This window comes from Aureobasidium melanogenum (assembly GCF_000721775.1).
Source record: "Aureobasidium melanogenum CBS 110374 unplaced genomic scaffold scaffold_42, whole genome shotgun sequence".
NCBI classification, from domain to species: Eukaryota; Fungi; Ascomycota; class Dothideomycetes; order Dothideales; family Saccotheciaceae; genus Aureobasidium; species Aureobasidium melanogenum.
In genome coordinates, this window is record NW_024470094.1 from 24,644 (window position 1) to 48,365 (window position 23,722).

A 23,722-nucleotide genomic window follows, 5' to 3' on the forward strand; every position below is an offset into this window, starting at 1 on the left:
GATGATCAATTCTGCTAAACTCTACTTGTGTGATGAATATCGATTGGCTGTCTCGCGATATTGCTAGAGCAGATGCGGACAAACTCGAAAGCGCCCAGTGAATCCTTCCCTGCATTGACGCCCATCTATAGCTGCGACAACGCTCCCCACCTGAATGTTGACCGGTCAGCGATCAGTACAATGCAGATTGGGTTAAATGTACTGAGACAACCAACCTTTTCGCACCACTCATGCCTACCGGCGAGGTACGAAGGAGTTCTATTGCCCACACCACAGTAACGAGACGATCCAAGGCGCAATGACCTGTCCTGCTGCTTCCGATTGCGACTGTGCTACCGATCGTGTTGCAGCTCCCACGCTCTATCAGTCCGAGGCCCCCTCAACGAAGCCTGTACTACGACATGACAATGCTGATACGGCACCCGAAACGTCATCTACTCTCATGCAATCTTATGTCAAGAATGTAGTCGATATGCTTGTTCAGATGGACAGGAGAAGCCCCGATTACTCCTCTGAGGCATGTCAACATGAATTCCATCACCTCTACCTCCAGACAGCTGCGCACTTTGCGGAACCATCATACGCGCTGACTGTCGATACAAGTGTATTGCAGAGGCTGACTCACTCAATGGTGCGCTTTGTTAGTTATTGCTGGCCGGGGCATGCTTCCGAAGTGAAGACAGACCTCTGCATACTGTTCGTCTACTATGGCATCCTGGACGACTGGTATAAAGACAATCTATCAGAAGGCATGCGAGACTTCTCTAAAGATATGATAAATGGTTCTGAACAGAAGAATAGTTGGTGGCAAGCTGTTAACAAACATCTGTTGAGCTTGCTCGAGCATTACGGTTCATTCTGCTCGCTCAACATATTCAGAGGCACTTTGGACTGTGAGTATATCTGCTTCCATATTCAGAGTCCGAGATACTGACGTTTCATCAAGTCTACCAAGGCTGCTGGATCGAACAGCATGACTTTCAGGGAACACGCGGCTCACACAACTATCCTGACTTTCTACGCCGACTCAATGGGTTTGGTCCCATCATCGGCGCATCCCTCTTTACTACAGGCATGTTCGACGAGACCGACAACATTCCCATCATTGCTTCTGTGATATCAGAGATCGAGCAATGGGAACTCTATGTCAACGATCTCTTGTCCTTTTACAAGGAATACTTTGGCACAGACAAGCAAGAGCAAGCCAATTTCATCTCAAACTATGCTCATTGCGCCGGAATCACTATGCAGAAGTCGTTGTCTAGGATTCTGGACAAGATCACCTTGTCCAATAATGCACTGGTTGAAATGCTGCCAAACGTCGACCCGAAGACGAAAAGAGTGGTTGACAACTTCATGCTTGGATACACCGCATTCCACTTTACTGATGCTCGATATCGTATGTCTGAGCTCGTGGATCAAGCCGAGGATTTGGAAGTCGAGGGTGCGCAGGACTTGCGAAGGTTCTACGAGATCGCCAGAGCTGGTAGCGACCAAGGTCCATTGCGTTGGGCTTCTCCATCGTTGCAGGACATGACAGAAAATTCTCATGAGTGATGAGTATGTTCGCGGAGAGATCTCGTGGCTCAAGTGATCTTACTACTTGTATCGTGGATACGCTAGAGTGCCTTGGCGATCCTTCGTAGAGCCGTTAGTCGCTTGGCAGGATGGCGTGATTTGGGTCAGCGTACACTTGACTATACATGTTGTTCTTCTGACGTCGTTCTTGAGCTACAATTTGTTACCTGGAATTCCTCTTAACGCATCATGAAAAGAGATAATATGGACTCTATGTCTCCAGTCGAAAGTCCTCCGACTTCTTGGTGGGCATTGGCTGTTTTATAATCGTGCAAACTAAATTACAATGACTTTAGAGCAACTGTAAATCTGGAGTAAAGACTGCCAAAGCCCCTGGTATGGCCAGTATAGACAAAGCTTGGGTCAGTGGCTTCTAGTCAAGTCACCTATCCGGTAAAGATCACAGGGCTGATCTTTCTTGCTTGTGCAGGATTTCATTTTTAGCTTCCAAACATATCATCGCCAGATCCCTTCTCAATCTTGCTTTACCTGATTTACTCTTTTCCAACCCCAGCATCTGCTCCACTGCTAAAGAGTTGCAGTTCAACATGATTACCTCAATCCCGCTTCTTACTCTTCTGTTCCTGTTAATGTCCGCTTCGGCGTTGGTCCGCGCGACCTGTAACAACTTCACTCTGGAAGGAGAACCATACACTCTTCCTGGACCTACGCTCTATATCATCAGCTCCGGTGTCGTCTGCAAGGGGAAACAGAATTGCACAATCTTAGCTGGCGGTTACATAACTGCAAATCGATTGCTTAACAACTCATCTCCAGACGACAGCGTCAATAACAACCTCTTCACCCTCATCGCCTCTGCCTCAAACATCAGCTTTGAAAAGTCTGTATCCGACAATATCTCAACTGTGAAACAGACCTTTGAGCACGGCACTGCGGGATATGTCCACTTTAGGCCTGACTTTCTTTGTGTGAATGGGATCTTCAGTGGTTGCCCTGCTGGTAGTGCTCACTTGCCTGCCGGAGAAGTTGCTATTCAAGCTTGTACACCTGATGCCAGGAACAACAACGATCATATTAGTGGGACGATGTCGAAGGTTTTATCTGACGAGGCTACGGCCAAGGATCTCAGTTGCAATCCAGCAAATGTCAGCAGCGCGGCTGATGCACCTAACAAGGCATGTGACAAGCATAACAAGTTTTACGCTAGTGATGCTCGTAAATCGGTGATCATTGAAACTACAACAGTTGCTCTTGCTCTGTTCGGTTGTTTTGGCGCTTTGCGTTGATTCGAGAGAGAGGAGGAGTCTTGGACTAGTGACTCTATGTACATCGAAACTCGAAGACCATGTGATACATATTCTATAAACGCAAGGATGTAAGAAGCAACCAAATTACAAACATGACTTGCGTAAGCACGCTTCATAACACATAGACCTTCTTTAGTCAGCATTTACTGGATCATTCAAGCACTTCCACACAACGCAACTCCAACGCTCAAAAGCCTGACACTGGGCTGTGAGTCACTCGACGCCATCTCTACCTAGCCACGATCGAAGAGTTGACGTAGCCATTGCTGCCTGCAATCAAGACCTGGAAACTATCACGCCATTGTCCGTAGTTGTTGGCGTTAATGACGCCAACAACAGAACCCCATAGAACGCATTTGACATTGACGTAAGAAGGGGGGTTAGGGCATTCAATTGCATTAGGGTCAAGCTAGAGTAACATGTTAGTATGTATACATTTCTAGTGGCCGAGAAATACTCACAGAAGGATCGCGCTCAAAGTAGATGTTGAACGATTCACATCCGGCAGCAGAAGTACAGTGACTGGCACAAGTCTTCACGTCGTAGAAGGGCAAAAGTGAGTAGCCCATATACTTGTTCGCCGAGTTGGAAGCGTTCAGATTGGTGAAAACTGTAGTGTATCCGGCAGGGGCGACAGCAGTCTCGGCTGCTACAGCGTAGTAGGGGTCGATGGCGAAAGCAAGAGGTGTGTCAGGGAATGAGTCGTAGCTGATGCCCTGAGGCTGGACAGCACAGGTGCCATCACGCTTGTGATGAGTCTCACGCTTGCTAACGCTTGTGGGAGTAACAGAAGCGCGAGCTGCAGAGTTCACAAGGTTGGTAGCATCGGGGTCAGAAGACGCAGTGGCGGAAGCTGCCAGAGTCGTAGCAGTAACTACAGATCCATCGGCATCGGCATAGACAACCGGAATGTTGAAGACTCCAGTTGGAATTGCGGCAAGCCCGGCCAGGTCGACAGACTGAGCATTCACAATAGAGGCAACCAAGGCCAAAGCTGCAAGGGTAGATCTCATGGCTGAATTTTGAACGGGGTTCAGAGTGCGTTAGTGTTTGCAAGCGGAGGATGAGCGGTAGTAAGGCAACGATTTCATGATGCGATCTGGTCTATACTTATATGTTTCCTTGGAACAAACAACGCTCGCTCACGGTCCAGCACGTGTCTACCACTGTCGCATCTGCATGCCAACTTTAAAGAAGACAAAGGTAAGGAAAGCCGAGAAGATTTCGCTATTCAATGCTTGAAGAGACTAGTCATCGCGATATTTCGATTGGTCTGATCCTGCGACCGACGAAAAGCTGCCTTGAGTATGCCTCGGCTTTGGGCACTTTTCAAATCATAGTGTTGTTGCTAGAGGTTATAGAGATCAAGCTTTGGTAAGGCTGAGACAAGCCAACCCCGGAACCTGGAGGAACCGGACGTGAGGCTTCACTCCATTGCGCGTCCACGATCGGCACCCGCGGATCGATGGCCGTCCCATCCCCACATCTCGCTCGCTATACTAAGTGTCTCACATGTGTTCAATGTTGTATGGTCTTGCGATTGAACATGTTGCGTTCTCGAAGCGTGGTACCCCATTACGGTGGCTGGACGATTGCTACGTTGATACTCAGCATTGGTTGAACATTGTAGTAGGATCAAGTCGAGTAATCTACAGTCTCCCTTAACTGAGTGTATCAAAAACAGACAGGCTAGGCATCTCCCGCGGTAGAAACAGGCATCTGTGGAAGTCCAATGGAATAACAGACCCAGGGGGTTATCACTTCACTCATCCAAAGCATATCCCGACTCCTGAATGCTTAATGTCCAGCCCTACCACGGTTGATGCAGGAACCAAAAGCTTATCTCGGATCCATTGACGTGAATCGCAACAACCAGGGAATCTGTTGCCGGAGTTCCTGGACAGATTCTCGTGCTCTCGGAAGTTCTTGTCGCCGAACGAGCGAGGACCGATGCCTTCGATCAACCACTAAGCTTTTCTGGAAGCTCCATGGCATATATTTTTGACAGAAGGCTATCAATCGCGACCAGTGCTGTGCTCGAGATAGGAAGGTGAAGCTCAAAGACTCTTGCGAAAATCTTATTCAAGTCGAGACGCATGAAAGTGTAGCTTGACCTTCGGGTAAATTCGGCTTGAACCTGAGTCTTGCTGCATACCACTGCTAAGCATGAAGTCCGACCCATGGGTGACATAACAATGGGCGACAAAAGGACGTGGTACTCGGATGGTATGTTTCGTGCGTCATCTCGCCGGATCTATCGGATCATCGGATGCTCTCCCTATTCTCTTCCATACCAAGTCGCTACCTTCTTTCGAATCAGTTCATGGTTTCTCGGTCTCGTCGCCTTACATTCAAAGAGATGGCACGCACCTGAGAAGTCTCCTATTCCCGTGAGACATTCAGTCATCGAGTCAACCTTAACTCCATGACCATCTTGATGAGCCCAATGGTTCAAGGGTACGCGTAGTGCTCCATAAATCAGGATGATATGCTCTGTACATGGCTACGTGGATAGAATGCCTTTATGGCTGCCAATTGAAATTGTGCTTAGCGAATGTGAATTACCGTGTGCCTGTACCGAGGTTAGATTTATCCTCACCTCATGTTAGGCCTCGATACCATTTTGGGGTACATAACCGAGAATGACCTACTATAAAGTTCCGGTGGAAAGTTTATTTCTAGACCAAGTCTAGAAACAGCTTGCGAAGGATTGAACCAGATTCACAAGTGATGCTAGGTGTTCGGCGATGGTCGGTACCACCATTGTTTTTTTTGTTGTTGGTAATCTACTAGCCTGACTTGAACGTGACTGCTTGATCCGATCAATGACGACTGAATGTACATCAAGCACATCAGGAACATGTGATAGAATTTTTCACTGCTTGGGGTAACCCAGACAGTTCATGCTAGTTTGAGCACCATCCTGTCCAGAACTGACTTCATTCGGGTCGGTATTGATGTGGCTCCTCAGCATGAAGGAAGTCGTACTTCTTGGCAGTACTGACGAGTCTTTAGAATCCAGTCACAGACCATTCGCTGTGCGCATACAAAGATGTTTAAAACGAATGATCGGCAGCTACTGCAGATCGCAACATGGTGAGACAGAGCCCATATGTTGTCACAACCGTCGTATCCATCGTTATCCTATCATGTGACCGCCTATCATTATGACCCCTTCTATGTCTAATATGCCTCATGCTCAGAGCTTCTTGGTCCTGTGCTTCAAAAGAAGCCTTAGTTCCAAACCAAAACTGGTATAGATTGCTGAATGTGCAGGAGTTTGACCCATGACATCCGCAATGTCGAGTCGCGCCTCTTTCTCAAGTAGCATCTGTAAATTGGCATCTCGACGCTCCAACACGGCGACGTTCAGTGCTGGACTGCCGTTGGCATTTTGCTCGTTGATGTCTTCGCCCTCGTTAAGTAGGACATCAACGATGCTTTCATGTCCACTGTGGACGGCTATATGAAGCAGTGGTCTGTTATCGATATGAGAAGATTGCGCAGGCCAATCGTGAGTCCTTGAGTTTTGCTTACTTAGAAGGAATGGATAATTGAGTGCGATGACGGAAAGGTTCGTCCAACTAATTCCAGGAGATTGCTGTTAACTAACAGAGCGAAGATGAAGACCAGCGAGTTGACCCAGCACGTCGATGTGAACGTCAATGGTCCGGTTCGACTCTTCCAGGGAACTCTGCCGCTTCTCAAGGCCGCTAAGCAGCCCAAATTCATTGTGATCCCTCTGCAGTCTCTCACCAAGGCCGAATGCATTCTTTACACTGTCACGTTGTATGATGCTTCAGATAGTGACGAAAATAATTACCAACGGACTCACGTCTATGGGTCCGGTTGAGAATCCGGCTGAATGATAGGACCACGTTCTGGACGACTTATGCCAGCTGCCCACCGCTCCCACTCCTTCTTTCCTCTCAGACCCCATATCACTTCCTTGTCCTCACATATCTCCTCAAACCCAGATTTTCTCAATATCCTGCCGCTCCCCACATTCGCAATCTCTGTCTCTGCGACGAACCTTTGCGCTCCGATATGCTTCTCGCACCACCACATCACTGCTTCTGCAGCTTCACTACCATACCCTTTGCCCCAAACATCCGGATGGAACCCGTATCGCAGCTCGACCATCTGAATCCATGGCCGTAACGTAGGATGATGAGTTTCTGCCCTGGGCATAGACGTAGTTGTTGCATCGCGGACGCCTACGTAGCCTATCCACTCTACATCTTCTAGTTCCTGTGCCTTGCACATCTCCAGAACCTTCAAGTCTTGGCTTGTGACTGTCTTCTCGCTAGAAGGGACGGGAATGTTGTGTCGCAAACTAACAGCAAAATCCCCGATTCCTCGGACGCGCCAAGATGCGTCGATTTCACGTTGGATGATGGAAGAGATGGCTTTGTTATCCCAATGTCTGATCCCCCAGTCAGGACCGAAAGCCATTGTTGTAAACTTAGCCATGCCGTGTAACGATGAGTACAAATGACGATAGGCAGGATTTTCAATAGCAAGATAAGAAGGCAGAAGGATCAGACGCGAGGTTTCGATTGCAAACGGTTCGGGACGGCGGTCTTCGTCAACCAGTCTTTCGATCTTAAGAGACATCTTCGTTTATCCGACAGCAGTATTGAAGATTGATGGGTTTGTGCCGAAAGAGAACGGGTCAGTAGTATAGTGATGCGACAGCTACCTGGCACGGGATGATCACAGTACAATGACTTTTGACCACATGGTCAGATGTCGTAACTTGAACGTGACCCATCATTCTATCCCTCAGTCTTTCCTTTCTGAGACACAGACACAATCAGATTATGTTCACAATTATGATTAATCTTGCTGACGATCCCACGTATATGTAATCTCCGTACGACTGACTACAACTGAACAACGATCTTCTTGGCTGAAACACCTTTGCGAAGAGTCTCCAATGCACCCTGGATTTGATCAAGACCTTTACCCACAACTTCGGGTGTTGGTCTTGGGATGAATTGCCCTACCAGGGCCTTGGGCAGGTAGTCCTCGAAGATAGGTCTCAGAGGAGTTTCTGGGCCGATGACTGGAGGTGAGATCAAGATGAACTTGACCTTAACCTCGCCATCCTCGGGAACGTTATGCTTGCCCTCAGCACGTGCAACGAACTTGTTGACAGGGCCCTGGTGGCTGTTCAGAACGGTAGCCAGGTAATCTGCAGTGCCGTCACCCAGTGAGAGAGCACCAACGAGTTCGCTGCCACGAACAGCATCGAGAAGCTGGTCTGCCACATCCGAGTCGTGATAATCGATGACATGCGAGGCGCCGAGACTCTTGACGAGATCGAAATTCTTCGGGGAAGAGGTAGAAACGACTTCGTAACCGGCCTGAGCAGCAAGTTGAACGGCTGTTCCACCGACAGCAGATGCACCACCTGCTACGATCACGACTCGGCGTCTGAATGGATCTTTCAGGCGGGCTGGAACAGTGGGCAGCTCGAGACCCATGTAGTCCCTTGCGAAAAGACCAAGACTAGCAACGATCAGGGCGAGTGGTAGGACACAGCCCTGTTCGAAGCTAACATTTGGCGGCAGAGGGGCAGTCAGCCATTCACGGGCGACGGTATAGTGTTGGAAGGCACCTTCAGGAGTATTGTTCGAAGGAATAAGACCGGCGACGGCAAGGACACGATCACCAACCTTGAAACGGGTGATGCCCTCACCAACAGCGACGACAGTACCAGCAATGTCCTCGCCGAAAATAGTGGGATATCGAATGTGGGGGAGGATGTTTTCACCCAAATATTGCTTGAGCCAGTCGATTGGGTTGATGCCGATGGCTGCGTTGCGAACGACCAGTTGACCAGGACCAGGAGGTGTGTGAGGAGCAGGACCAACCACCAAAGTCGCTTTTGACTCATTCAGCCAAGCTGCTTGATTTTGGAGATGTTGAGTCATCGTTGCTTCTGAGTCTGAACGCGATTGTTGTGGATGAACTTGCTTTGATGTGATATATCATGAGGGAACTTGCAATAGAAATAGCCTACGTCTGTCTTCCACAACGATCTCTCCTGAAGAGCAAGGATGGCTAGCTCATCCATCGTCTGAGGTGATGGAGCATCAATCATCCGACATGCGGCGGCGGGTGAATAGAAACAAGCTTCAGCGCTTTGCAGGAACGGGGGCACGAAGCTCGAACGCATGATAGCGCCGAATAAGCTCCAGAAACCATCAAAACATTTCTCAGGGTCGATTCAGGGTCCACGCTTATTCGAGAATGGAACGTAGTCCCAAAAATCAAAGTAAGCTACAGACGTGCTTGCTAGCAGGACTTGGAGTATTGAGGTAAGCATGTGCATCATGGGGAATCTAAGATGAGAAGCAATGTGCTTCACCTGCTTTGCCCATGCAAAATGACCCTGCGAGAAGGGTTGCAAGAAACACAGACCGTGTTGTCCCTGCTTTTCGACTCGTGCTTGAGCTCATGCGAGATGCATTACTTGGAGAAACATTGATGGGAAGAGCGTTGCGTATCTCGCCGACGATGTTTGAGCACGCAAAACCCGCTTTCGGATTTGCTAGCGGCCGACTAATTGGTACAATAGGCCATAATGACCTTCATACTTCGGATGTTCGAGCCACCATGGCTTGTTGGGTTGTTGCACAGATGCAGAGAATCGGATCCACGATGCAAGGTACGAAGAGGTAAGCGTTTATTCCTCCGAGGTGGCCATAAATATTGGCAGAATCGGCAACACGGGGGAACTCGGCACCCCGGGCTGTGACTTATGTCCTGTGCTCATGTCAAAGTCCTCCGTCTTTCCTTGATCAACATGCGATGCGGGTGTCAATCTCACCGTCGGTAGAAGAGAGATGCGCAAGCCTGTCGGCTGAAGCGCGAACATGCGATTCGATGTCTACAATCAAGCTGCCATCACATTGTGCAATACAAATGGTCTGCTTTACATTCCTCCATCCCGTGAGATCTTCATTGTCGAACCTCGTTCGATTACTCCATCCAAATAATATTCTCTTGTCGATCGGCCAATCTCATATCCAAGTCTCCATGTTGGGATCAGGCCATCGTCTCTGCGAATGAGCAAAAACATTGCCCAAGCAGTCCTGATTTGGAGAAAAAGTCTCCGCTGCCGCCCCTATAGTGGAAGCAACGAATTGAATCATTCAGCTCCAGACTGATAGCCACATCGCTCCGATACACAAGTCTATTCAAACAATTCCTGGGAGTGTAAGGCAAGTAGATATCGTCATTCGACCATTGGAAAACGAAAGATTCCCTGTGCCGAGGTAGACCTTTTTTCATCACCATACAGACAGTCATATCAGGAACAAGGCTTGGGCAGGGCTGACCCTTGATCATTGTTTCCAGCTGCTAGCTGTGTATATTCGATAGCACGCTCCCCTCGGTGAGATCCGCAGATCCTCTAACCTCATCTGCATTTTCTTCGTCACAACTGCTATCCGAGTGCTGCAGAGCTGTCTGTACTTGAAGTAGACTTGACGCAGATACCGCATCATCGGGGTTAGGCGAGAGCTTTGCCAGGAAGATATTTGGTTCTTGACGCAGCACCTCGAACGGGATTGTCGCATCCTTACGACCTAGTCTTTGCCTAATCTCTTTTGGCGTAAAGCAAATCAAGTCGACCAGAGAGCGGCCAGTCGTTCTTGTGGCCGCCTCGGCAACAACCAATGCGGCGCGGACTTGGGATAACTTGAAGCCGCGCTCTCGCTGCAAGGTACCGTTGAGCTCGGCGTCTAACCACAGGCCCAGCATGAACAGTGACCAGACGCAGTGCGAGATCAAGACAAGCGACATTGGGACTGTCGAAAAGCCCCATTCGTAGCGGGCGTGTCCCGCGTTCCCTGAGGCTGGCAGGCATTGCCCTGTTTCTTAAAGCCGGCTTTCGTCGTAGACCTTGCCGTTGTAGCAGTCAAGGCTGACGTCCTCGTTGTAGACTGCGCTCCAGCCGTCAAACGTGACGCCGTTAATGGTGACCTTCAATGGTGTGTTGCCTGCTTCCTCGTTCAGTATTGTGCAATCAGATCCTTAGGCTCTTGCTTACAGCTCGACTTTCTGGATGTATCGTTTGCGTCTGTCCAGCTAAATGTACCATCACTCTCGAAGGCACCTTTGAAAACCCAAGTCAGAAAAGTCTTCGGGGCTTCACACTACACAATGCTTACATTGAGATCCTTTCCACGTTACTTCATAGTAATCTCTCGTAGAACAGAACTGATCCCAACTTTTGTCGCTCATCAGCTTCTCATTGAAGAAGCGCGAACAGTTGAGCGGCTTGCCTAAGCCAGATCTTAGTACTGCTGCAAGCACATAGAGAAACCACTCACAGCACAACATCTGATTGAGAGATCGGGAGCGGAACAACCACGCCTTGTCGTCGTGAGCATCAACTCCTAAACAATACTCCTCGCTGCCGTTCCCTACGCTGAATTTGTAGTCGGAAGGCGACACAGCGGAAAGAGGCACAAGCTGGTCTGTTTCGGGTAATGTAAAAAATGTGGCTGTGGAAGCCACGTAGCCCGTTGCTGCGGATAAAAGGGTCGGCAACATGACAACATAAACAATTGACATGATGATACAGCCGAGCAGAATTTTGATTCGTATCGGCCGACAGCGGTATAGGTTCGTCACTGTCGAGCATATTGCCGATGCATTTGATCCATTCAGCGCTAGACCTATGAATATGTTATAAGGCACAGGACCTGACTCCATTGCGTGTACTACGGCTTCGGTGACAGCGGCATAGCTGACCCAGCCGGCGAAGAATTGGAAACCGCGAGCGACACACAAGTCCCAAACCACGTCGATGAACTTGACGGTCGAGAACCTATACGACTCGAACGTCCGATCGATGGTGAATAGCGTCTGTATGCCACCACTGCTGTTTTGTTCCGGAAGTCCAAATCCTTTCGTATCTGTACAAGAGACGGGTATTGGCGTGAAAGGTGATGAGACGAGACCAAACCAAGTGACCATGGGTGACAAAGTAAATACAACCAGAATTGTTATCGCTGTCGAGATTCTCTTGGTCCGCCTGGTGGCACAGAGCCAGTTGTGAGCCTCAGCATCGCGATTCTTGTTGCATGTTTCTCAACCTACTTGGATAAATTGAAGTTGCAATATTGCATTTTCGATTTGCCCAATGGAGCGCCTCGAAGCCATATGGGGTATCTGTATTTCATAGTCAAGGAGCAGGAATTACTTTTTCCTTGCAGTCCAGGAAATTGTATAACATGACACGAAGTGGAGATCGCAGTTATGTGAAGATTGTGGTCTGCACAGCCATCGCCTTTTATCTTAGGGCATCGCATGCACGAATCTTTTCAAGTTTCTTATCGCCGTCGCTCAGCTGCACATTGATCGGACAAGTCGATCGAAGCCAGCTATATTTGGAAATTGTGGCTTGACATTCATGCTGCCTGCCGCACATCACGCTGTTAGTGCGATAAGGCACAGCTTTGCATGTAGACAGCCGTGGATCAAGTCCCAGACGCTGTTTAGAATTTGACATCCGAACGCTTGATTCTTAGAGTAATACCTTGTCTTTGAAAGCTTCTAGATTGTTGTAAATGTCTTTTGCATCATTGAGAATTTCGGACTAGAAGCCGGAGACTTGGTAAGGCTGACATGACATGTACGTACTGAGCAATATTCATGCAGCCATTGATGTGGTTCTCGTGCTACGCCTTGTTCTTTATCATGCATCTTAGAGTCGAACTCAATTGTTTCTTCGCTTGCAGCAACGCTAATCGGCTGCAGATTGATGCATCTGCAACAATGCATCAGATTTATGAGGTTCTTATCTTACCTGTTAGCAGCCGCTTACCAAGGCATCGTCACTGCGGGTACGATTGGACAGACATGGTACCGCTCTATCGCGAGTTATCAAATTATGGTGCTGCAAGTCTTGATTGGTTATCGATTCATGAATAGCGAGAGGGCAGCGGTTCTGCACCACATCTTTGAGCTGCTTCGATAAGCGCCGTGATGAACAGACATAGACACATGAACAAAGCACGTGATCTGATGGGCAACTCAAAGTGCAAGCAATGTTGTTCTGCTCTGAAGATACCATAGAGGCTACTAAAGAAATCTGAAAGTTGTACTATGGTTCTTCTTTGAGCACCGAAGAAAGCCTCGACAGAGGACGCCCGCCATGCTACGTTTCTGCGCTTGTGAAACTCATTTACCTTGACGAAAATAGCGATGTCTACGTACAACCATAATCAGCACTTGTCAACTCAGCACACTTGCACCGGGCTGTGAAACGCACGCCAATAGGCTTATATGTATGTTGCTTATAAGGAATACTTGTGAATGATTGATTCAATCCATTCATTGGTGTTCTTCCAGAGCCTGACATGAAGGGGCACTTCGCAGGAATGTCTGTATCGTGAAAGACGAATGCAAAGAAGTAGAACCTACGGCAGAGCCTGTGAGAAACCGCAGCACGAGAACACCACTCTATATAGCAATGTACCGTCCCTTGGAGATGAGAGGAACACTCGAGTCGATCCATGGTGTTTTGTGTTCGGAGGCGAGGTCATCGACAGTCCGACAGATTGTTTCACAAGCAGCGTTGATGTTGTCACAGTCCGGGTCGTCCGGCTCGTGCCTGAATTGGATCTTGTTGGCGAAATGTCAAAGAACTCGGCCAACATGACAAATGACGGATGCCCTTGGTAGACTCTATGAGCAGTTGACTTGGAAGTCCTTTGACTCTTTGAAAGTGTTCACTTCAGCGATGTTGGCGTCCAGAGCTCAATCTGCCATCCCATTGCCCATGCGTCGAGTGATGTCTTTAGCGACAATGCAATACTCATCATGGAGCTCATTATTGTCTCACGCTATGTAATCAAATCTGACCAGTAATTCTCTGTCGTGCTCATCGGGTCCACTCTGATCAAAAGTTCAAGACTCGTTCTAAAGGGGTTGATGAAACTCGTGGAGCAACCACTCCTTGGTCTCGATTCAAATTAGCATATCGTCTTCGACGGTGCCCAGGCCGCGAAGAACGAGATAGAAGATGCAGGCTGGCATTAAGAAGCGAGGATGGAGCTGTTAGGTGAGCCCTGCGAAAGAACGTGAGGTTAGAGCCATGAAATGTCAAGATTCCTTCTCGTCAAGTGCCATTGACTTCTGATTGCAAATTCGTGTCTTTGCAACCCAGTGGCGAACGTAATCATTACTGCTCAGTGTGGCAACATACACGACTGCAAGAACGTTGAAGACGTAGAGCTGGTTTGGTCACTCATTGCTAGCTAGTGACATATTGACCAACCTCAATTGGACGGATGCGTTGCTCACAGCCTCATACCTTTGACCACGATTCCAGAATAGGGTCAAATACACGACTCATCACACTGTAAGTGCAACATCGCGAAACCATAGTAAGGAGCGCAGTTCATCCCGCGGTCCAGACCAATAGTCTCGAGTGAAGGCACACCATCGAAGTCCGATTCCAAAGTGTAGCATCGATTGAATGGTGTTATTGTTGTTGCTAGCAAGATGAACGTCTCGAGATTGAGTATGCTAACACAGCTCAACAAAAACTCGAATGCAACGCTCACTGGTCCGTCTCGAAGTCTCTTTGAATCCTTGCGGCCCTTTTCAATGAATGTAAACGGAGTCATCGATCAGAAGTTCGAAGGAAGGAATAGACGATCCAAAAGAGGCAAAAGATCTAGCAGATGGTTCTTAATGGGCTGTGGATGCAGAGTTTAAAAAGCCTCCGAGGAATCAGGAACTCGGCACTAGGGCTCGAATGTCTTGTCCTGATCACGCAATGCGGGAGACATCCTCCGGTCTGTGGACGGACCCTGCCTATGATTAGATGCCGGATCCAGGCTTCGAAAGCCTCAGCGACGCCAAACGTTTCAACGTGAGGCATGATCGATGCAACTTGTTCAATTCGATGGACAATTTCAATCAGTGTGCTATTTATAGAACTGAGACATCTTTGACTACTAATTTGATCTCCAATATGAGTAAATTCGACCTCGATAATTTTGTGATCGACAGTGGATGAAGGATCAGCTCATTATGAGCGATTCTTGGAACAGACTTTGGTAGCGAGCTCCATAATCATAATCCTGTCTGATTGCTGCAACACACAACATGCAATTCATGGCACGGCGATCAGATTTCTACCGGCGCCCAGGTTGTCATTCGAAGGGCGTAACTCTGTCGGATCAAGCGGTAACCAGCAAAACAGAGTTTAAGCGTGGTAGCTAGAAAGCTTGAAAACCTTTTGGCAGCCTTATGAGCCGCTGGTCATGCTGTTGTGTCCAGGGCACGTGTAGGGCTCATACCGCATCCGAGTTTCCACTTCCCGATCGCCACCGGTCCCGATGTGGGGGAAGATCTTGATGCTCCGTCAGATCCCGACGTCGTTCAGTATCTCGTTGTTGAAAATACAGTCTTTGATTGGGCTCGTATGTATTACTTTGGGTTAGAGGCGGTATCTGACGTGGGCGGAGTTTGTGATTCCGCTGGTCTTGTGAAATCACCCCGTGAAGACCTTCTTAAACTCTAATCAGAGAAATCCTTTAACGTTTGGTTCTTGTCTTGCATTTCCTGATTTGGGATCAATGTGAAGCCAGCTCACATTCCTCTCGAACATCCTAGTCCTATCCCAGCTTTTGCGTCCGGCGCATAGAATTCACTCTACTGTGCTTGCTAGCGCTTGAACCTCGGACGTGTCAAATGGTGTCCCGCACAAAACCGATGGAAGGCTCTGAATCGACAGCTGCCAGGGTAGCAGTCACCCAGGCAGAGCCAGGTTGGCTCAATCTAGAAGCCTCTGTCAAGAAGATCTGCGAGTCAATGCAAGGCTTGATAGGAAGCTCGTGCCGAACTGAGTGGAGAGAAGGTTTTTATACCAGCTTTCAAAATAGTCTTACGAACGTGGCTTTAACTTCTTTGGGGAATGACAGACGGCTTGCTTGCTCGGAGCATGCACGGCCCGTATTGAAGGTTCACACAATTTTGCGACGCGAGTGGTTCACGTTGCAGCATGGCCAGTTGCTCAACCTCTGAACGATGGACACAAAGTCTGATCAACGTCGCGAGCTGGTAGAACCGCCAGCTCAGCACACCATGTTTTCGTGCACTAACGAGAAGCTCCAGAGATCGCAGGTTATTTCCACCTGGCAACGATCGAGTCATCGATCTTGCTATCGCATACAGCAGCTGTCCTACTTGAAGTACCCTGGACAGGATGAAGCTTAATGACAAACGCAGTTGTAGCTCAGGGATTCAATGTTCAGATAGACAACAGCTCTCAAACCATTTTCAATTACCTGAAGAGAGTATCGTTGAAGCAAACTTTCCTCTTGATGCCGTGCTTACTGACAAGCCAGTCATCGATGTTGCCAGTCTCTATGATAGTCTCTCAGAGTGCTACCGCAAGGGACAGGGAATGATGAAAAGACGAGCGATCAACGGAAAGCGATCGTTTTCCAACGCAACACTGTATTTCAAGGTTTGACGTAAGCATGTGACACGTTGTTTACCTAGATATCGCCGGTTGCTTATGGTGGGTATCTCCACTCAAGACCTAGTCCGGGGGGCAGAGAAGGCAGCTCATAGCGGCAGGATCTACACGCATAAGTAAGGTAGGGACTATACAAGATTAGAGTCGATCGGACGCCACGACACCAAGCATGGCAGCACCGGCAGTATCGGCAGTACCTACCGGCGAGACATGATCTTGGCAGCTTCGTATCAGACGTTGTGAGACCGTGACATCCTCGCTCCTGTGCCGGCGCTATATAACTTTAATCCCCCGTATATATGCCCGCTAACCACGCATAGACCAAAGAACCCATCATCGACAGAGCGCAGCTCATAGGTTGAGCAATGACTTCTGTTATGCAGATGAGGAACTTGCTATGCGATCTTATGGACATAGCAGCGAGAAGAAAGAATGTCTCAATTGCATGCGACGCATGCCGAAGCAGAAAACGCAAAGTATGTGATATCAACAACTGCTCTAGACCCCATCGTGCACTACTAATCAATCCGAGGTCGACAGTGTGACGGCACCCTTCCCATATGTACAGCATGCTTGGATTGTGAGAAACAATGTACCTACAGCGAAGACAAAAGATCGTCAACCAAACGCCGCCAATATGGTGGTCAACGTGTGCAGGATCTCGAGGATCAAGTTGCTGGACTGATGCGATACATCGATCAACTAGAAGGCGTCAAGGCTGCTACCGCTGGACCGGCACCAGTCACAACAATGACAAGGATCGATGGGACGGCCACAACTCAAGAGCTCATGAATACGATCCACAAAGAGCTCGAGGACAGTCAAAGAGAGCAGGAGTCTATCACGCCGGATCATGCGCTGGCGGTTACAGACAACCTGAAACGACTGCCGGATGCGCTTGAAGACTTGTCTCATATGCTTTGGACTCTCGACGTATTGGATTCTGGAGAAACATATTTCAAAGGACCCTCCGGAAACTTTTGTTTCTCGGCCACGAAGGCGCCGCCACAAATCCAACATAACGTCAAGCAAGAAATCGCTGACGTCTATGTCACTTACACACTCATGAGTCAGCATCTGAGAGAAATGCTTGCCTTGTTCATGAAACACGTAAATCCGTTCTATCAATTCCTAGACGCAGACGGTCTCTCACAAGTGACAATCGAGCCCAGCATGCCCCTTCCTTCGCAACTCTTGTATGCTTCTGTCATATCAGCAGGGGCATTGTTTACCTCCGATCCTCACGCCCGCAATAGTGGTCGGACCATCGCAGCATTTGCGGAGAACATTGCAGTTACGTGTTGCAGAGATCACCCGTCAATCACGGTCTTGCGCGCCCTATCTATCTTGTCGTGGATGAACACAGGTCTTGGTAACGATAGCATGGGCTATATGTTCAATCATATGGCTATGTCAATGGTCGTTCATCTTGGGATACACGCCACGTCGTTACCAGAACTCAAACCGAGAAAAACCATCGACGAACGAACACAATCAACTCGTGTTAGGGCGTTCTGGTCAGCGTTCTTACATGACAGAATTCTCACGTCCCTGCTCGGTCGTAACTGTGCATTGCCTTGGGGGCGAGTCAACGTACCTTTTATCGACGCAACATTCGAACAGGCTCACCATATGCCCATGGATCAGCTCATCTACAGTCTGCAGTGTCGGCTATGGTATATCACCGATCAACACATGGACCAGATCTACTCCTTCGAATTCGGGAGGCTTGATACTACAAGCAAACATCGTCTTTTGATCAATGCCCGCGATGCTTTGCTCGGGTTCCGAAAATACATGGCAGAGTCTGCATTGCCGAGCTTACAGGATAGCACATCGGCTCAGAAAGTGTTACATCTGGCTTACCACGTGTCATTGATCCTCGTCCATCGCCCATTTTTGCACGCTGATAATGATTGGCAGACCAGATGCTTTGCCCTACGAACAACCACAACGGCTGCTGATGCCTCGAGCAGAATAGTCAAAATGCTCATTGCGTCTCCCAAATGTTCAAAGTTGCCTTACTTTGTCATACATCACGTCTTGACCGTTGCCTTGGCGCATTTGCTCAATGCGACATGTGATGACAGTAGGGTAAGGCAGAGGGCGGTGACCGGAGTACGCGTCTGCCTCAAAGCGCTCGAGAGCCTGGGTCAGACATGGGGAAATGCCGCCGCACGAAGTATAGTCGAGATCCAACGACTCGCTGCCAAGTGGAAAATAGGATCCATACTGCCAAGGCACCTCGATCGTCCTTTTGAACAAGCAAGCCAGGACGATCTACCATCTGTTGCAGCATCTGATGACTCCGAGCGAGATCCCTACTCCGCCACATCCTCCGACAGCACGTACCTGGACCAAATCAATAACACTGAGTTTTCCGATGCTTTGAGAGATGGAATCAACATCTATGGCCAAGACTGTCCCAAGGCAAATGACTATGCTTTATGATCGATGTAATTCGACAGACCATACCATCGGTCGCGCACATTCACTCGAACAATTCCAGAAGTTCACAGTCCTAGTTATGAGGCTGAGTCCTTCAAGAGCCGCAAGACCATTCTCCCGGTTTTTCTTCGTGCAAGATATCGCCGTCCTTTACCACCTTGTACACGCACCGCGGAATCCCGTCCAACCTGCGACCTGATTGACGTTCAGCTGCGTCAACGAACCTCAATTTCATCAAGAGTCCCTCATTGCATCAAATCGACGAAACAGACATTGAGGGACAAAATCTCGGACCCTTTTCGAGATTGGTTCAGGGCTGGATGTCGAATGACCTGGAATCATTCACCAACTTCATGGTCCAAGAGTCGACAATGTTCTGGAGTGTATCTTGTATTTCAAACCCACATGCATGACATCTTCTGGCATATGGGAAGGCTACATTGAAGATTAATGATTACGAAATCTACATACAATCATACCCCGGATCCGTCAACTCTGCATACCTGCACCAAACAGGATCCTTGTCCAACTTCTCGAAATGCTGCTTCTCCAATCCAATCGCAATTTCCATTCCCATCTCTTCGGGCCCACCTCTAGTGATTTGAGGATAGATCATGCTGAGGCCGTTGAACAGACCTGCAGTTGGGAATCTCACTCTCTCGATCTTTCCAACTGCAGCGCCAAAGTCAAGATCTAAAATGTCGAGTTTGTACCATGTGGATGTCATGCAATCGGTGGTGAGAAGAGAAGGGAACGACGTCCAGGCAAAGTGGCCATAGCCAGGGATGTTGTTAAGCAGAGTAATGAGCGATTTCGTGTACTCCGGTGTGCGAGCATCGACTTGTTTCCTAGTCTCGCGAGCCAGGGGAGCAAGCGAAGTAGAGTTGCACAGCTCACGAAGGTTCATGCCTGGTCGGGCGTAGTTCATGGGACATCCTGGGTAATGCTTTGACAGCGGTGGATCGGAACGAAGACGCAAATCCACGTTGATGATGTGGTGGGACATTGCATCTTCAGGAAAAGTCTCGAGATCGGCTTGAGCGCGAACAATCGAACGCCAGATCAAAGCTGTTGCTGCGTCGTTGGTCGAGATCCAGGAGTCGCCGGGTTCGGTGCAGTCATTTTTGAGTTCGGCCAGAGCTTTGGGGGATAGGCGGTAGACGCGCTGTCTGTGCGTGTTCCTGAAAGCTGTCTCGGGCCAAGTCACAGTGAAGGGGAGGACCATGAACTCAGGGTGGAGCTCAGGGCGACCCGAATCTGCTGTTGGTGCGCGATCAGTGATATGGGCAGATCTTTCAAACTGTTCGACTGGCAGAGAGCTGCATGCAGGCACAGACTCATTTTGAACGTGGCGACAGTTCTGAGACCATACTCTGAGAATCTCGTTGATGGCCTGGGCGTCGTACATAGTGTGATGGTTGTGAAGAGTAAGGATGAAACCCTCATCGATAATGTTCAGCTGAGGAACCCAAGCGGGCTGTGTCTCGCCCTCTATGGGAAAGACACCACGGGCGCAGAGTACATCAGGGTCAAGCCGTGATTGAGGGAACTTCTGCTTGCGCAACTCCTCGTACAAGAAACCAGTACCACGAATGTCCTTGACGATCAAGGAACCAAAATCACCATGCTTGAGAGCCACTCTTCCAGGGGGTTTCTTTCCATCTTCGACTGGCACAATCTCGCAAGCCAGAGATGGGATGGCTTTGAGCGTTGGCTCCAAAGCTTTGCGGAAAATCTCCACCACTTCCATCGGATCAACATTGTCGACTGCAGGGAAGAAGAACATCGGACGCGTGTAACCACGAGGATTGGCTTGCTCAATGTAGGAGAGTTCAAGAGCATGGGCGGGCGGACTGCTGATGTCGACACTGTCGATGATCTCGGAGACGGTAGTGCTCACCGACTTCAAGATGGCATCCGACGAGGGAAAGGCCGCGTTGGCCGAAGGCACGATGGTATCCATGACAAGGAATGATGGTATAAGATGCCGACAAAGGTTTGACACCAAAGCCAGGAATGTGGTGAGGAGTTGCCTTTACATATGGCCTGTATTCAAGAAGGATTGGGCCTGACCGAGAATTCGAGAGCACGAAAGATCTTCAAAGGATTCCCAACAACACGGCCATTTGTTAAATGTGTCGTGTAGCGAATTGTTATATTGCAGATTCATATGGAGTGGGGGCCTTGGTGATCGAGCTTTGACCATCCCGAGCGTCGTGTCAAGCAAAGCCCACAAATCCTCACCGACACAGTGGTTGCTCTGGAACAAGACTCAGCACGTAGGATGATGGTTGAAATTGATTGTCGGGCGGTGTTCTTTTAGGAAATACTTTCATTTAATCCTAGGGTATATACAAGAATGCAATATGAATCTCTGACTCAAGGTGTCGTAGGATTCTCGGGCTTGATCGCTTCAAAAGTGTGAGAAGGAGCGCGAGAGACATCAGTCTCGCTATTGCTGTGTTCGTGGTCCGTCACCATATCCTCTTTTGGCTCGTCCTCCAGGGGCTCATCCTCTATCTCTGGATCCCTCGGCGGTGGCATATCTTTCTTGTTAGGGGTAGGCGCGAACTTTGACCTCTCGCGGATCGGACCTCCGTACTTGTAGAAGACGAACGGAATGGGAGCAAGTAAACAGGCAATGCCACCAATGAGCGAGCCACCTCCGCCAACACCAAGAGCATTGAACATGTATTGCGTGAAAAGTGGCGCAGAGGCTCCCGCGGCGGAGCGAGCGACAGTGTTGGCTGCCAGCGCACTCGCTGCATACATAAGGTATGTGTCGGTCAAATAATTGAGATAGGCGACGAAGATGAGCAGAATAGAGGTTGAGAGGAAGACACCAGCAACTGCAGGGACGGCCCAGTGAATGCTGTTGAAGTTTGCAGTCCATGCAAACCAGAACATGGTAACGGGGAACATGATACCGCCAATCATCGCGACCGGAAGACGATCCTCAGGTACACCTTTGTGACCAGCAGCCAACTTCTTTCTGTCGCGTGCCGATACAGCGAAAATGATGGCACCACCAATGACTGCACCAATTGCAGTACCAATAAGCGGAAGCTCTCCGACGCCCGAGTTCCAGCCGCGTTTCTGTTGGAAGACGATGGGGTAGATGGTGAACAGCATGTACAGCAAAGCGTACACAACGGCGAGGTAGACAGCGACTGCAAATGAGATGGGGTCGATGAGGATTTTCCACGGGCGGGTCAAGGCGACAGCGAACATGCCAGAAAGAGTCCTGTCAGTGACTTCAACAGGAGCCTTGATATTCTCGTAGCCAGGTATCTTTAACGCTCGAAGTCTTCTTGCCTTGTTGAGAAGCACAATCGACGGCAATGTCTCGGGGATGGTGAACATCAAGATTTCGGTGAGACCAGCGAGCCAGAGGAGGACATAGAAACTCCATCTCCAATCTTCCTTCAGCTCCAGGAAGCCAGAGATGACGGGACCGAGAGCGGGACCAACAAATGTCATCATGGAAAAGGTAGCCATGGCGTTGCCACGCTCGACGGGGCCCCAGATGTCGGCAAGGACTCCAGGCGCATTGGACAAGGAGGAACTGGCAAAGGTACCAGTCAAGAAGCGACCGACAAGAAGACCTCCGAAATTGGGTGTGAAGGCGCAGAGGAAGTTGAAGATCAAGTACATTGTAAAGGTAATGTAGAAAATCCATCGGCGGCCGTAGAATTCGGACAAGGGCGCCCAGATCAGTGGTCCAGCGCAGTAACCCAGCAGGAAAAGAGTGATGACAAGGCCAGCAGCCTCGGTTGAGACGTGCAGATCCCTAGCGATTCCATCCAGAGTACCCGATGGACTTGATGATGCAAATGTTGCGTTGACGACAAGAGTGACGGAAGCCACAGTGATGTACCATCGACGAGCCTTGGACCAGTTCTTTGGGTTCTCCATGTCATCGGGAGAGAAGTCTAGCAAGCCATCTTCGTTGAGCCATGGTTCTTCGGATGCTTCAATGTCTCTTGATCTGTAAGGCTTTGCTGTCGGCCGTGAGAGCAAGCGTTCAATCCGCTCCATCTTGGCGTGGAAAGATGTGCTGTGATTGAAAGAATCGAGGGAGAAGAGAAGGAGAAGAACAACAGAAGCGCGGGCAGGGCACTACTCATGCAAACATGATGAGCTGAATAATCTGCTTTGAGCCCTGCCTGTCAAGTGCCGACTCTTCCTGGAAGCGGTGCGAGCGGCAGAAACAATTGAACGAAAATGCACGAAATGGAAGGCAAACGCGATGTGACCCCGCGAATTAGGTTGAAGATCGCTGCGGCTGGCGCGGAATTCGGCAACTTAGTGCAAAACATGATGACGATTTTTCTCGTAGATAGCGGCGTTAACGTGAGTACAGAGCAGAGTCTCACCGAACATTCGGCGCATTATCGTTGTTACGCATACAGCCTCATGGATACTTTCTATACCATCGACTTGAGAGGTGTGATGATTTGCGGATGGCGCCATAGATGTATTCAAACAGGGCAAATGGGCCGAGATTTGTCGTGACTGTGCTTTGAGCAATGGCTCCTGTCGTCACATTGTGACCAAATACTGCAAAGAACGGCGAGCAAACAACTCTACCGGCGGGTGTGCAGTTGCCAACACAAAGAAAGATTTGGCCTTGAGTTTTCATCCTCGAACAAGCCATGGCGCCTTTCAAAATTTGGCACAGAATTCGGGGTGTCGAGCAACGACTAGCAATCAAGCCAACTTGGATTGAAAGCATCCGACAAGGCGCGAAAATTTGATTCTGGTCACCTAGCATGAACTATTGATTCTAGCATGTGTGCAGACAAGCTGCTTCGATGCAGCTTCCGTTTCATTTCAGATGCAGGCGGATAAAGGCAAAAATGCCAACTCAAGATAAGCTTGAGCCGATGAATTGATTTGGTAGTCGCATGACCCT

General features: G+C 49.1%; 10 protein-coding genes across 10 annotated transcripts; 3 read left to right on the forward strand and 7 right to left on the reverse strand.

Annotated features, from left to right (window-relative positions):
- Nucleotides 1–442: 442 nt before the first annotated feature.
- Nucleotides 443–1,557, forward strand: M437DRAFT_60691 (terpenoid synthase; the record flags this gene model as incomplete). The annotated part of the gene is made up of 2 exons (XM_041023797.1): nt 443–893; nt 947–1,557. 2 exons carry the CDS (start codon nt 443–445, stop codon nt 1,555–1,557), a joined length of 1,062 nt encoding a protein of 353 aa, XP_040874924.1.
- A 557-nt stretch (nt 1,558–2,114) lies between these two features.
- On the forward strand, nt 2,115–2,825 carry M437DRAFT_60648 (uncharacterized protein; the record flags this gene model as incomplete). The annotated part of the gene is made up of 1 exon (XM_041023788.1): nt 2,115–2,825. A coding segment is annotated over one exon (711 nt), but the record flags the coding sequence as incomplete, so codon positions are not given.
- Nucleotides 2,826–3,087: 262 nt separating this feature from the next.
- On the reverse strand, nt 3,088–3,583 carry M437DRAFT_25288 (uncharacterized protein; the record flags this gene model as incomplete). Its single annotated transcript, XM_041019083.1, has 2 exons — nt 3,088–3,255; nt 3,308–3,583. Coding segments are annotated over 2 exons (444 nt in total), but the record flags the coding sequence as incomplete, so codon positions are not given.
- Nucleotides 3,584–6,108: 2,525 nt separating this feature from the next.
- M437DRAFT_24310 (ankyrin) lies at nt 6,109–6,318 on the reverse strand (the record flags this gene model as incomplete). The annotated part of the gene is made up of 1 exon (XM_041019069.1): nt 6,109–6,318. A coding segment is annotated over one exon (210 nt), but the record flags the coding sequence as incomplete, so codon positions are not given.
- Nucleotides 6,319–6,683: 365 nt separating this feature from the next.
- On the reverse strand, nt 6,684–7,463 carry M437DRAFT_89084 (uncharacterized protein; the record flags this gene model as incomplete). Its single annotated transcript, XM_041028965.1, has 1 exon — nt 6,684–7,463. One exon carries the CDS (start codon nt 7,461–7,463, stop codon nt 6,684–6,686), a length of 780 nt encoding a protein of 259 aa, XP_040874928.1.
- Nucleotides 7,464–7,732: 269 nt separating this feature from the next.
- M437DRAFT_70427 (GroES-like protein) lies at nt 7,733–8,785 on the reverse strand (the record flags this gene model as incomplete). Its single annotated transcript, XM_041025448.1, has 1 exon — nt 7,733–8,785. One exon carries the CDS (start codon nt 8,783–8,785, stop codon nt 7,733–7,735), a length of 1,053 nt encoding a protein of 350 aa, XP_040874929.1.
- A 1,432-nt stretch (nt 8,786–10,217) lies between these two features.
- M437DRAFT_70428 (uncharacterized protein) lies at nt 10,218–11,840 on the reverse strand (the record flags this gene model as incomplete). Its single annotated transcript, XM_041025449.1, has 4 exons — nt 10,218–10,708; nt 10,909–10,974; nt 11,030–11,143; nt 11,192–11,840. 4 exons carry the CDS (start codon nt 11,838–11,840, stop codon nt 10,218–10,220), a joined length of 1,320 nt encoding a protein of 439 aa, XP_040874930.1.
- Nucleotides 11,841–16,766: 4,926 nt separating this feature from the next.
- On the forward strand, nt 16,767–18,810 carry M437DRAFT_60689 (uncharacterized protein; the record flags this gene model as incomplete). The annotated part of the gene is made up of 4 exons (XM_041023796.1): nt 16,767–16,835; nt 16,900–17,031; nt 17,077–17,882; nt 18,018–18,810. The coding sequence occupies 4 exons, from the start codon at nt 16,767–16,769 to the stop codon at nt 18,808–18,810; spliced, it is 1,800 nt and encodes a 599-aa protein (XP_040874931.1).
- A 460-nt stretch (nt 18,811–19,270) lies between these two features.
- M437DRAFT_60684 (uncharacterized protein) lies at nt 19,271–20,770 on the reverse strand (the record flags this gene model as incomplete). The annotated part of the gene is made up of 1 exon (XM_041023795.1): nt 19,271–20,770. The coding sequence occupies one exon, from the start codon at nt 20,768–20,770 to the stop codon at nt 19,271–19,273; it is 1,500 nt and encodes a 499-aa protein (XP_040874932.1).
- Nucleotides 20,771–21,354: 584 nt separating this feature from the next.
- M437DRAFT_11903 (MFS transporter) lies at nt 21,355–22,845 on the reverse strand (the record flags this gene model as incomplete). The annotated part of the gene is made up of 1 exon (XM_041018634.1): nt 21,355–22,845. A coding segment is annotated over one exon (1,491 nt), but the record flags the coding sequence as incomplete, so codon positions are not given.
- Between the last annotated feature and the right edge of the window lie 877 nt (nt 22,846–23,722).